Below are 12,802 nucleotides of genomic sequence, written 5' to 3'. Positions count from 1 at the left end.
AAGAGAATTATACCCCACAAATATAAGCTTACGGGATTTGGAGTCAAGCTTCCCCCTCAGCTTCTTCGGAATATGTACATACGCATCGTTCCCAAAAACACGGAAGTGGGAGACATCAAGTTTCTTGCCAAAGTATGCCTCAAACGGAGTCATATTAGGTACTGAAGTAGTTGGAGACCGGTTGAGGGTATGGACAGCCGTAGCCACAGCCTCTCCCCAAAGTGGACGAGGAAGATCATGATGCTCCAGCATGGTCCTCGTCATCTCCACCACAGTCCTGTTTTTGCATTCTACAACTCCATTTTCTGAAGGCGATCCTGTATTGGCCAGTTCCCTCTTGATGCCATGATCTGCACAAAATCCGACGAAAGCATTCGAAGAGAATTCACCTCCTTTGTCAGTCCTGAGAGTCTTTACCTGCAATCCAGACTCTTTCTCCACCATCACGTGCCAATCCTTGAACCGTGCAAAAGCTTGGTCCTTCTGTGAAAGAAAGTAGATCCACGTGAATTTGGTACAGTCATCAACAAGCAGCATGAAATATAGAGAACCTCCCAGTGATGGTGTCTGCTGAGGTCCACACAAGTCAGTGTGAATCAACTCCAATGGTTTTAAAGCCCGCTTGGAAGCCTGCTTCGAAAGGATTCCTTGTGCTGCTTACGACGTATGCAAGAACTGCAACATCCTTGCGTGCTGCCAACATCTGGCAAGCCAACCACCATTTGGTCCTGGAAAGCTCGTCGCAGTGCATCCACATTTAAGTGGCCAAACCGAAAGTGCCACACAGATCTCCGACCTGAGAACCTGTCAATGAGGAGAGTGCGGAGAGCTCGTAGATACCATTGTGCACACCGCCTCCCCAAACAACTTGGCCAGTCTCACGGTCCCGTAGAGCAACTGAATGCTCCTCAAATTCCACCCGAAAGCCAGTCTTGCATACTTCATGCATTGATAGAAGATGAAAACCAAGAGTAGGGACGTAAAGAACACGGGAGGAATGCTTACCCCCTTGACGTCGAGAATAATCTCCATCCGGCCCTCACTGTGTATCGGAATGGTGGAGTTGTCGCCAATGAAGATGCGACCTGATTGCCGTTTTAGATCCAAAAAGAAGTCTCGGGAAGGAGTCATGTGCCTGGAAGCACCATTGTCAAGAATCCACTCCCGGGTATCCTTTGCGGTGAAGCCAACTGCCTCCTCGCTCGAAGACGATGAAGCATCTGAGTCCATCATCTCTAAGTGCACAAATGCTGGAGTCTTTGCAGCTGAGGTTGAAGAATCAACACTCTTCCCAGTCCGCTTAGGACACGAACACCCCCAACAGGCACTGCAGCATCCCTCCACCTGGCTCCCATCTCCCGGTGAGCTGCCTCCCAAAACACCGGGCGGAGGAGATGACTATGACAAGGTGCCACTCTAGCCTATATATGGCTCTTCAACTTCCCATGCTTTCACTTATGGGATAATCCAATGCACCTTCTAGCCATAGATCACACGCTCGAAATCGCCAACCTTCCAACATACCTGACCCTCCTAAACTTGGCTGACAGGGTTTTGGTCCACACCTAGGCCTCCTTATGCCTGTGATAGCTGCTACTGCTCTAATCCCGATGTCTTATCCCTGAGGTCAATGCTATCTCTTTTGGTGAGATAACAAATTACTTCTATCTCTCAAAGGGCGTTTGCCAACATGATTCCCATTTTGGTCGAATTTGGCAATTGGTCCAAGCTAGTTGGAGTCCAAGAGATTCGAGTGTTCCGGACACTCCGACGAGTGTTGCCGAGAGAAAGATTGGAAAAATATTCTATTAGAGGTGGATAACTATTCAAGGATGGCAAGGTTTGTGTGCTGAGTTGTCATTTGCATGCACGTGTACATGCTGATCCCAGGGGCTGAGCCTTGAAGGGCAACTCATAAAGATCAGATTAGAACGAGATATAGGAGTTTGCAGCTTTATTGGCATGGAAAGGTGTGGTGGAAGGACTAGGAAGGCTGTCGGCTAGCATTGAAGGGTTTTATTCCTGTCGGATACAGCAAGATTGATTTATGGGTCCAAGGAGGTGGCTGACAATAGGTTGGCTAGTCCACCCGGTTAGACATCATCATCCCCTTGCTGCTGGCTTCCTTTGTGGTGTCCTATTTTAGCCTTTAGGGCTGACCATGTTAGCTAGAGAGGTTGGTCACCCCTCACATCATATTCCCATTTTTCCCTATTTTATGGAGTCATTAGGTTTTATTCCTAGTCGTGTAGAGTTGGTCGGCTGCCCCTATTTGGGCATATATATAGCCGGGCCTTCCCTCCCTCACATTTATTGCTTTGTGCCTCTTGCATGCCTTAGTGCCTTTGCATATTACCTTGCTATAGTCCCTCACATACGAGGTCATCTTCCCCTCTTGCTCGGGACTTGTACCAACATGTGTTTCTTGTTTGGTGATATTGAGAGTAGGCATATTCCATGACAAGTTTCCATGGACAGTTTTGTATCACCCCAGTGAGATAGCTATATTTATGTTTTCTTTCTGTTTTATTTTCCATTCCATGATGAGATATGCCATGGACATTATTGTATCACTTTGGTCTCATAGGCCCATTGGGTCTTTAGTAGACGCTTAATATATCTTTCTTTCTTTCTCTTCTTCTTCTTCTCTCTCTCTCTCTCTCTCTCTCTCTCTCTCTCTCTCTCATGTGCTTCCACTTTCCCATCTTCCGCTATGCAATCCTTCATGGTATTAGAGCGTCGCTGACTTATAGCATTAGTTGCTCCTGTTAGCAGTCATCTCCTGTTTGGTGTTCTCCCATTTTTCCTCACTTTCCATGTATCTTTCCCAATTTTTTTTGGGTGTAGGAGGGCTGTCAGCTGTCACCTTATGCTGGCCGACTGGTGTGTTGCTACTCGACTTGTCTTGGTTACCTGGCCGACTGAGCTATTGCTGGTCGTGAGCACTTTTTGTGCTGGTCGTGAGCATTTGGCTGCTGTCGGCCTGTTTTGGGCTGGCCGATCGACAGCCTGGGGCCATATAAAATGGCCCCTGCCCCCCACACTTGCCATTGTATGATTCAAGATTTTCTTATGTATATATAGCAGAGTTACATAGCTTCTCTCTCCCTCTCATGTGCGTTTTGCTCTCTACAGCAGTTGTCTTCATTTCCGCTCTGCATTCTAACATGGTATCAGAGCCCTAGGTGGCTTGAAGCTTGGAGAGCTGATTTGAGGTGCTGATTGGAGATTGTTTGGCCTGTTTGGGACTTGGAGATCGGGTAGAAGGCGGCCATCACCGTTGGACAGCCACCTTGCATATTATTTGCAGCCTCTTCTTCTTCTTTTTTCCCACCCATCCTCCCTTCACAAGACCTTGTGAACCCTTGAGATGGCTGAGAAGCACGTGAAGATCCCTACACTCCCCACGTTCTCGGTGGATTGACAGTTGGACGAGAACAACCACGGCATATGGAAGGTAATGATGGAGTCCGTTTTGGAGTCTTATGACTTGGCTGATTTCATTGTAGTTGGTGTTCCACGGCCGGAGTTGGAAGATGAGGAGTTACCGTCTATACGGAAGGAACGGGAGGCTCAGGCACAGTTATGGGATCGTGTCAATGCCTGTGTCTGTTCCTTCATCTTCCCAAATTGCACACCACATCATATAAAGCATATGACGTTGGATAGAGGGATTTGGTAGCATTTGGCTTCTCTGTATAACAGGGTATCACCCATGAAGTGGATCTCCTTGGAAGTGCAGATGCGGGTAATGAATCCTGCAAAGTCGTCGACGATGCGGGAGCACATCAACAAGTTGCAGGCTCTTTAGCAGGAGGTTCTTCAGGTAGGGAAAGAGATATCTTCAGAGGACATGGCCATCATGTTGTTGTTCCATTTGCCCTCTCAGTACTCAGCATTTTACTCCTCTTTGATCACCAGTGGCAAGCTCAGCACCATCACGTGGGAGGAGCTTGTGCCTATGGTCTTGGACCAGGAAGAGCGTTTTACGAACCCTCCACAGGGCGGAAGTTCTGAGGCCTTGACTTGCCAGCGTTCGAAAGGCCGTAACAACAGCAACAAGGGCAAAGGAAAGTCTTCATCGAAGAAGTCTTCTGAGAAGAAGCCCGATTCAAACCATGAGAAACTGAAGGCCGAGCGGGCTTGTAACGATTGTGGCGAGAAAGGCCACTATTGGAGAAAGTGTCCTAAGCAGAATACCGGGAAGAGTGTTGATTCTTTAGCTTTAGCTGCAAAGACTCCTGCCTTTGTGTACTTGGAGATTTTGGACATAGATGCTTCATCTTCTTCGAGCGAGGAGGCAGTTGGCTTCACCGCCAGTGATACTAGCGAGTGGATTCTTGATTGTGGTGCTTCCTGGCACATGACTCCTTCCCGTGTGTTCTTGCAAGATCTTAAACGGTAGTCATGTCGCATTTTCATTGGCGACAATTCCACTATACCGATTCATAGCGAGGGCAGGATGGAGATCATTCCCGATGGCAGAGGGGGGAAGCATTCCTCTCGTGTTATTTACGTCCCCGCGCTTGGTTTTCATCTATTGTTAGTGCATGAGGTTTGCAAGACTGGCTTTCGGGTGGAGTTGGAGGAGCATTCTGTTGCTCTACGGGACAGAGAAACAGGCTTGGTTGTTTGGGAAGGCAGAGTAGAGAGCGATATCTACAAACTCTCAGCACTCTCCTCTCTGAATGGCACTTAGATCAGTGACTTGTGGCACTTTCGGTTTGGCCACTTGAACGTGGATGCGCTGCGGCGGGCTTTCCGGACCAGATGGTAGATGGCTTGCCAGATGTTGGCAGCAGGCAAGGATGCTGTAGTTCTTGCATTCGTGGTAAGCAGCAGAGGGAATCTTTTCCGAAGCAGGCTTCCAAGTGGGCTTCGAAACCTTTGGAGCTGGTACACACTGACTTGTATGGACCGATGCAGACCCCATCCTTAGGAGGTTCTTTGTATTTTATGCTGCTTGTTGATGATTGTAGCAGATTCACATGGGTTTATTTCCTCTCCCAGAAGAACCAAGCTTTTGCTCGGTTCAAGGAGTGGCATGTGATGTTGGAGAAAGAGTCTGGTTTGCAGATAAAGACTCTTCGAGCTGACTAAGGAGGAGAGTTTTTTGTTTGTGCGGTTTTGTGCGGAAAATGGCATCAAGCGGGAGCTGGCCAATCGAGGTTCGCCTTCAGAGAATGGAGTGGTTGAGTGAAAGAACCGGACTGTGGTGGAGATGGCAAGATGATATTGGAGCATCGTGATCTTCCTCATCCACTTTGGGGAGAGGTTGTGGCTATGGCTGTCCATATCCTCAACCGATCTCTGACAACTTCAGTACCAAATATGAATCCCTTTGAGGCTTATTGTGGCAGGAAACCAGATGTCTTCCATTTCTGTGTGTTTGGGAGTGATGCCTATGTTCACATTCCAAAGAAGCAGAGGGGGAAGCTTGACTCGAATCTCAGAAGTTTATATTTGTGGGATATAACTCTCTTTCCAAAGGATACAGGTTGTATGACCCGGAGTGGAACGAGGAGGTTGTCAACAGAGATGTTGTTTTTGATGAGGATGTTCCAGCTTCCATTGTTGATGAGCCGCCACCTCTTGGAGACCTAGATGAGTTTGATGATGAATCCCTTTGAGGCTTATTGTGGCAGGAAACCAGATGTCTTCCATTTCTGTGTGTTTGGGAGTGATGCCTATGTTCACATTCCAAAGAAGCAGAGGGGGAAGCTTGACTCGAATCTCAGAAGTTTATATTTGTGGGATATAACTCTCTTTCCAAAGGATACAGGTTGTATGACCCGGAGTGGAACGAGGAGGTTGTCAACAGAGATGTTGTTTTTGATGAGGATGTTCCAGCTTCCATTGTTGATGAGCCGCCACCTCTTGGAGAGCTAGATGAGTTTGATGATGATTCCTAGTTGATTGTTCCAGCCGGACAGCCTCAGTCAGTTGTAGAGGTTGAGCCCGCGCGCCTGGCGACGAGCCCCTGCAGCAGCAAGAGGCTCCGTGTTCTGTTCCAGTATCCAGGTGGTTGTTAGACACCCCTCGGGAGTCAGGTATTACGGAGCTTCCCTTCAAGTGGACCACAGAGGACGGACCTCGAAGATTGCATAGAGTTCGTGATAAAAGTCATTCAGCGGAGCTCTTACAGGTAAACTATGCTTTGATGTCTCATATCATGCGGGACAAAGAGCCCACTTCCGTGAAGGAAGCCCTTTCTCAGGATACTTGGAGGAAAGCAATGCAGGTGGAATTGGATGCCATAGAGAAGAATAAAATTTGGGAGTTGGTTCCGAGGCCGTCAAAATGGTCAGTCATTGGTGTCAAGTGGGTCTTTAAGACCAAGTATACGTTAGATGGGTCGATGGACAAACACAAAGCCAAACTTGTGACTAAGGGTTATGCTTAGCGGCCTGGCATCGACTATGAGGATACCTTTGCACCGACAACGAGGATGACCAGGATTCGGACCGTTCTTGCCCTTGCCTCTTCTCAGTGGTGGCCCGTATATTAGATGGATGTGAAATCCGCGTTCCTTAATGGTGACTTGCAGGAGGAGGTGTATGTTGAGGAGCCTCCAGGCTTTGAGGTTCTAGGATCAAAGGGGATGGTTTATAGGTTGCGGAAGGCCTTGTATGGTCTTAAGTAGACTCCCAGGGCTTGGAATTAGAAGATTGATTCCTTCTTTCTCTCGACTGGATTTTAGAGATCAGTTGCAGATACTAACTTGTATCTCTTTCGGGAATGCAGTTTGGTCATGTTGATCATCCTTTATGTGGATGACCTCATTTTCACTGGCGGTCATATGGAGCACATTGCAGTGACGAAGGCTGCCATGTCAAAGGAGTTTGAGATGACCAACTTAGGCTTACTCCACTTCTTCTTGGGATTGGAGATCTGGTAGACCCAGAGGGGGTTCTTTGTGTCTTAGCAGCGGTATGTTCATGAGTTGCTCAAGGTCTTTGGGATGGAGATCGGCAAGCCTATCACGTCACCGATGGACTCGAACACAAAGCTTACAGTGAATGATCCTTGTGAGCTGGTTGATGCCTCTCTTTATCGGAAGCTGGTTGGTTCATTGATCTAGTTGCTGAACACCAGATTGCACTTGAGCTTTCCTATGTGGCAGTTGAGCTCATTCAAGTCTCATTGGATGTAGGATTGCGGATCTTGCGGTATCTGCAGGGTTACGGGTACGAAGGATCTTGGACTCTTCTACGACACTGGAGGGGAAACGAAGGACCAAGTCCGACTCCAAGGTTGGAGTGACTCCGATTGGGGAGGAAATCCAAACACGAGGAGATCTACATCAGGCTAGAGTTTTACCTTCGGCTCAAGAGTTGTTTCATGGAGAAGCAAGACGCAGCCGACTATTGCCTTGTTGTGTATAGAGGCAGAGTACCGGGCTGCTTGTGGTGCTGCTTGCGAGGTTGTGTGGCTGCGGAGGTTGCTTGGCAAGATTGGGTTTCCACAGAAGGAGCCCACGGTCATCCAGTGCGATAGCCAGAGCTGTATCGCTATTGCTCGGAACTCGGTCTTCCATGCCCGGACCAAGCACATAGAGATACAATATCACTTTGTTCGTGAGAAGAATTTGAATGGTGACATCTTGCTTGTTTATTGTTCAACGGAGGACAATGCGGCGGACCTCTTCATGAAGTCTCTACCTCAAGCTATGCTCCGACAGCACTCTAGCTCTCTGGGGTTGGTTCCACATCCAGGATGGCTGACTGGTGTGTTGCTACTTGACCTGTCCTGGTTACCTGGCCAACTGAGCTACTGCTGGTCATGAGCATTTGGCTGCTGTCGGCTTGTTTTGGGCTTGCTGACCAGCAGCTTGGGGCCATATAAAATGGCCCCTGCCCCCCACACGTCATTGTATGATTCAGGATTTTCTTGTGTATATATAGCAGAGTTACAGAGCTTCTCTCTCCCTCTCTCATGTGCGTTTTGCTCTCTACAGCAGTTGCCTTTATTTCCGCTGTGCATTCTGATAGCTCCCTCCTCTTTCTTGTGTTTTTTTTTTCTCAGATCTTTGGCTGGTCGGTTTGCCCTCTTCCGGGCGCTTCATTGTTGCAGTTTTGTGGTCGATCTTCATCAGCATCTGTCCATGGGACTCCTATAGTGCTGTTGGCTTGCTCTGTGCAGGGCAACAACAACATTGCAAAGAACATAGGCTCGGAAAAAATAAACTCTGCTCAGGATCTCTGAAAAGATCACTACTCTCATCAAGAAAGAACTACTCTCCTCCAAAATCTGCAAAATCTAGTCGTAGAAGAAAGTCTCCACAGATACAAAACAGCTCCCGAAATTGATCCTCAAGTGAAGTGGTTGGAGATGGGCCCCTCTGAGTGTAGAAAACTCTTTTGGGAAGCAAAACGTAGCCAAAACATTGCTGTCCAGCAAAAAAGAGCACCGTAAACAGAAGGCAAGGAACATGAAGAAACCGGGGAACTGTGTAGGCTAGGAACAAAACGCAGGTATAGATGCTCCAAAAACAGCAAAACGCTGACTGAAATCAGAAAATTCAGTATCCTACCAAACTGTCACCAAAGCCACAATCCACACAAAACCCCCTCTGCAAGTGATATTTGTCCACTGGAGAAGAAAACGCAGCCAACAGAGAGGCTGCAAACCTGAAAATACAGGCCGACCAGCTTCCACACCTTAGATGAGGAAAAAACGCTGAAGAGAAGGTACCTTCAGCTGAAAATGATGAAACCCAGGTGAAGGTAGAGCTACCAGCAGTTACAGTCCAATAAACGCAGCAATGAGGGGCTGCAGATCTGAAAAAATGCAGAGGTGAAAGGGGCTGTAGGAAAAAAAACGCAGATCCAGTAAGATACCACCAAGCCTCAGATCAGCCAACGAACATCCGCACACGAGCCTGTGGGAGAACAAACGCAGCAAATACACTGTAGGCTGCGACGTGCTGCTCCAAATAATGGTTCCACTCCCAAGTGTAAGATTTAAAGATGTTATTATATCTTTCTTTCTTTCACCCCTTTTCTGCCAGTGAAAGGTAGGCCCTTACAGAGAAGTTTTTTTTTTGGAGGATTCGGTGTATAAGATATTGACTAAAATTTTTCTTTTTCTTGTGTAGAAAGCAAACACTTGGACATCTAACTGGCACATAAAGGGAGATAGGGAGACTTTCTTTTCAGAGCATGGTTTACCCAGAGGTATGGATTCTGCTGGACGAAAATCTTTTTGTTGAACAATTCTGCAGGGTTCAAAACTGTACCCCTTCTTTTGCACTGCATTTTGATGATAATCAAGTTCTCTTTCTAGAGCCTGGGTAAAAAGAAATGTTGGAGTGAGCATATATAGTTTCTTATGAGGATTTAGATCAAGGATTATAGAGCTGGTCCTACTCTACCTAGATAGCATGGTTGAGATAATTTAGCCTATAGCTCATTGGTCTACTTGAGGCAAAATTTGGGTATGAATGAACTTTAGGACATTGAAGAAACCAATAAGTTTTGAGGACAGATTAGAAAGATGGGCCTTCTTTGATAGTAAACCCACCAATGGCACTGTCCATAGATCCCAACTTATGTATTTGGAAGGGGATTGCATCACCATGGTGCTCCGGTGTGGCATCTCACACCTCACATTGGTGATGTGGTGACTGCACAGTGACATGCATGCGTAGAACGGCCGTTCACTGTCAGGGGGCACACATGCGATGGTGGTTGCGGGGCATGTGGAGTGGCACAGAGGAGTGATGGCCAGCCGATGCTCAGCCAGACATCATGTAGGGTCCTGTTTTTCAAAATAGGTTTGGTAAATAATCGTCCCTCTCAGTTTCTCAGATTTTGTAGGTAACATGATTAGCGTTGATCAATTATGCTTTTTATATATTAGAAGCATCTTTGCCTTTGTGAAGTAATGTTCTCAGATTGGTAACTTAAAATTAGGTATCACGTTACTGAGTATGCTGCCTGGGAGTCGACTACAAGAAGTGAAGAGAATGATGCCAATATATGGGGAAGCTCTTGAGATTCTGAAGGAGGACAAACAGGATCTTACAGTGGTTATACCTACTACATTCAGCAGCGATCTCATAAGGACGGTTGAGAGTATTGCCAGCAAGTGGGACATTCCTGTTGTGTTGCTCCCAGGAGCATCTTTGAAACAGAAATATGAAGCATTTAATGTGAGTTCATATCTCTGCTGTATGGGTGCCTCTTTAATACCAAGAGTATCCGTGCTTGCATGTGCCTGTGTCTACACTTTATGTTTGTATCATCTGCCCCGGCCTTTCTTTGTATATAACACAGTGCAGGACGCTTCCATAAAATATTTAATGTCAAAGGTTTTTTGGAACATGCAGGCAAGCACTGTTGGACTTTGTACATCCGGATCTGTAGTACTCCAAATGCAGCTGGCTCGTTTGCCATGTGTTGTTGCATATCGTGCAAATACTGTGACTGAATGGCTTATCAAGCGTTCTATAAAGCTGAAATACATGTCATTGCCTAACATCCTTTTGGGTGCTCCCATCATTCCTGAAGCTGCACTTTCCGAATGCACACCAGGCCGTCTTGCCGAAATGTTAAGGTAAAAAACCTTGTAGAAGCTTCTATTTTTATGTCTTGAGATATCACAAAGCATGTATTTTGTATCTTTAGGGGGATCCTTCAGGATGAAGTTCTGCGGGAGAACCAGGTTTTGGCAGCAGAGAAAGTGTTGCACATGTTGAACCCAAGGGTACAGTGTGATGAGACAACCGAAACTTATGCTTTTAGGGAGCAAGTGGTCAGACCCAGCTTTGTGGCAGCAAGAAAGATCTTGAGCTTGCTGGAATTGAGATGAGTTTCTGGGCCCAACAATTACTTTTTGGTTGATTTAGACGCTACTCTAGTTTCTTACTAGTCAATGGCTTAACAGATGGACTTTTGTCACCACAGTGTTTCTGTTTGAGTTGGAAAACTGTGCCATTTTGCTTATCAAATCTCTTTAAAGAGAGAGGAGAAAACACTTACATGTAAATCGGAGTAGTGAATGGTTGATCATAGTGGAGTACTAAGCCATAGTGCTTTATGCAAGAAATACAAGGACACTGGAGTACTAAGCCATAGTGCTTTATCCAAGAAAGTCATTCAACACACTTACGTTTGAAAGCGCTTGAAAAAGGAGATTTATATAAGAGAGTTTGATATTTTACAATATACTTTCGCTTATGCACATGTGGTGTACCTACAGGTGCAGGCCCACGTGGGCAGTTGAGAGAGAGATGATTGTATTACTGTCCCCTGGAGACTGAACTATGGTTCATGGAACTTGTTCAGCAGTACAAATCATGCATTGTGTAGTGAAGGGGCCCGTAGGAGTACACCTCAGGTTTTTCAGTTTTGAGCTTTGGTAACCTAGGAAAGCTAACATTTTTCAAACTTTGAGCATATAGCTTTTCTCACAACGCAGTGGCACTATAATTTGTTTGGACCTTCCCAAGCTTGTAAATCAAGGGGGCCGAGAGAAAGTATCTGAGGCAGTATTTACAATAATGATGGCAAAGTCTTAGACCAGTTTTCCATCCAGTGAGTGGTTGGCACATCGAGATTTTCCAGCTACATTTGGATTTTTTGCAGTAAGAATGTAATTGATGTGTCATTTTATTTGGGGCACGAGTTTGGGTGTTTCAACATCCAATGATCTAGAGAAAGAAAGAAAGAAAGAAAGGTGTATTAAACTTTTACTACAGACCCAATGGGCGTTTGAGACCAAAGTGATACAATAATGTCCATGGCATATCTCATCATGGAATTAGAAACAAAACAAAACTATCTCACTGGAGTGACACAATTGTCCATGGAATCTCATCATGGAATACCAGGACCATGAAACATGACAGCATCAGCCCCAATAGATGGTATACCTCCCTCCAAAATATCAAGCATGTTACTATTTGGCCCTCCTAGCTCTATTTCACATAATGAAATCCATGCCTGGACACCAGACAGGTGGAAGAAGACATGGGGACAAGGTCCATAAGGATTGATTAAGAAAAAGCACCATTCTTGGTAAAAAAGCAGAAAAAAGCAAAAAGTCAAACAGGGTTGACCATGAGCCAAGGGCACCATTGGAAAGAGGAGACTAAGCCAGACCAAAAAACTAAAAGCCGCTTTGAGTAATATTTTATTATAAAGTGGAAAGCAAAGGGAAAAAGACAAAAGCAAAAGCTTCGTTAAAAAAGCAGAGCCCTCTTCAAGTATAAAAAGGCTTGAACCTCTCTTGTAGCATCATGAAGGAGATTGTGGAGTATATGTGTGGGAATCATTATGATCATGGAGAGTAGCTTCTTCGCCATCAACACCTTCTCCAACTTGCTTTTCAGATGTACGGTTAGCCCTAGACTTGTATGGGCATATGCATGGGCGATACGGATGCATGTACGGAGCTGTACAAAACTGTACGGACGGAAATTTCAGAAACCCTAAAACTGCTCCAAAAAACCTAAAAATTACTTTTTGGATGTTTTTATCGCCCGAAAACCATTCAAACAAGGTTTATATCAGTTTTCTTGCGAGAAAGAGCTTTTCCATGGTTTTCTTCATGGACAAGGCTATAGGAGTTGTGGAGATTACTCATGGGATGAACGAGTGTTTCTTGGACTTGGACATAGAGCTTGGACATGGAGAACTTGGGCATAGAGCTTGGACATGGAACATGAAGCTTGGACATATAGCTTGGGCATGAAGCTTGGACATGAACGTGGAACTTGGTTATGGGACTTGGACTTGGACTTGGACTTGGATTTGGATTTGGATTTGGATTCATTGGACTTGCATTCATTGGATTTGGA

At 45.9% G+C, this 12,802-nt stretch overlaps 1 protein-coding gene across 1 annotated transcript in view; it reads left to right on the top strand.

The window, feature by feature from the left end:
- The window catches only part of LPXB (lipid-A-disaccharide synthase B), a 63,033-nt gene extending 51,870 nt beyond the window's left edge, over positions 1-11,163 (top strand). The window contains exons 5-8 of the mRNA XM_086815754.1: positions 9,098-9,176; positions 9,915-10,153; positions 10,331-10,557; positions 10,629-11,163. Of these exons, the coding sequence (XP_086671880.1) occupies positions 9,098-9,176; positions 9,915-10,153; positions 10,331-10,557; positions 10,629-10,812 (729 nt within the window). The 3' untranslated portion in view covers positions 10,813-11,163. The remainder of the gene's footprint in view (positions 1-9,097; positions 9,177-9,914; positions 10,154-10,330; positions 10,558-10,628) is intronic.
- Positions 11,164-12,802: the final 1,639 nt, after the last annotated feature.

This window comes from Cibotium barometz, chromosome 21 (assembly GCF_041138505.1).
Source record: "Cibotium barometz isolate CiBa-2024 chromosome 21, ASM4113850v1, whole genome shotgun sequence".
NCBI lineage: Eukaryota > Viridiplantae > Streptophyta > Polypodiopsida > Cyatheales > Cibotiaceae > Cibotium > Cibotium barometz.
The sequence above is the reverse complement of the archived record's forward strand: the minus strand, read 5'-3'. Positions and strand labels throughout refer to the sequence as shown.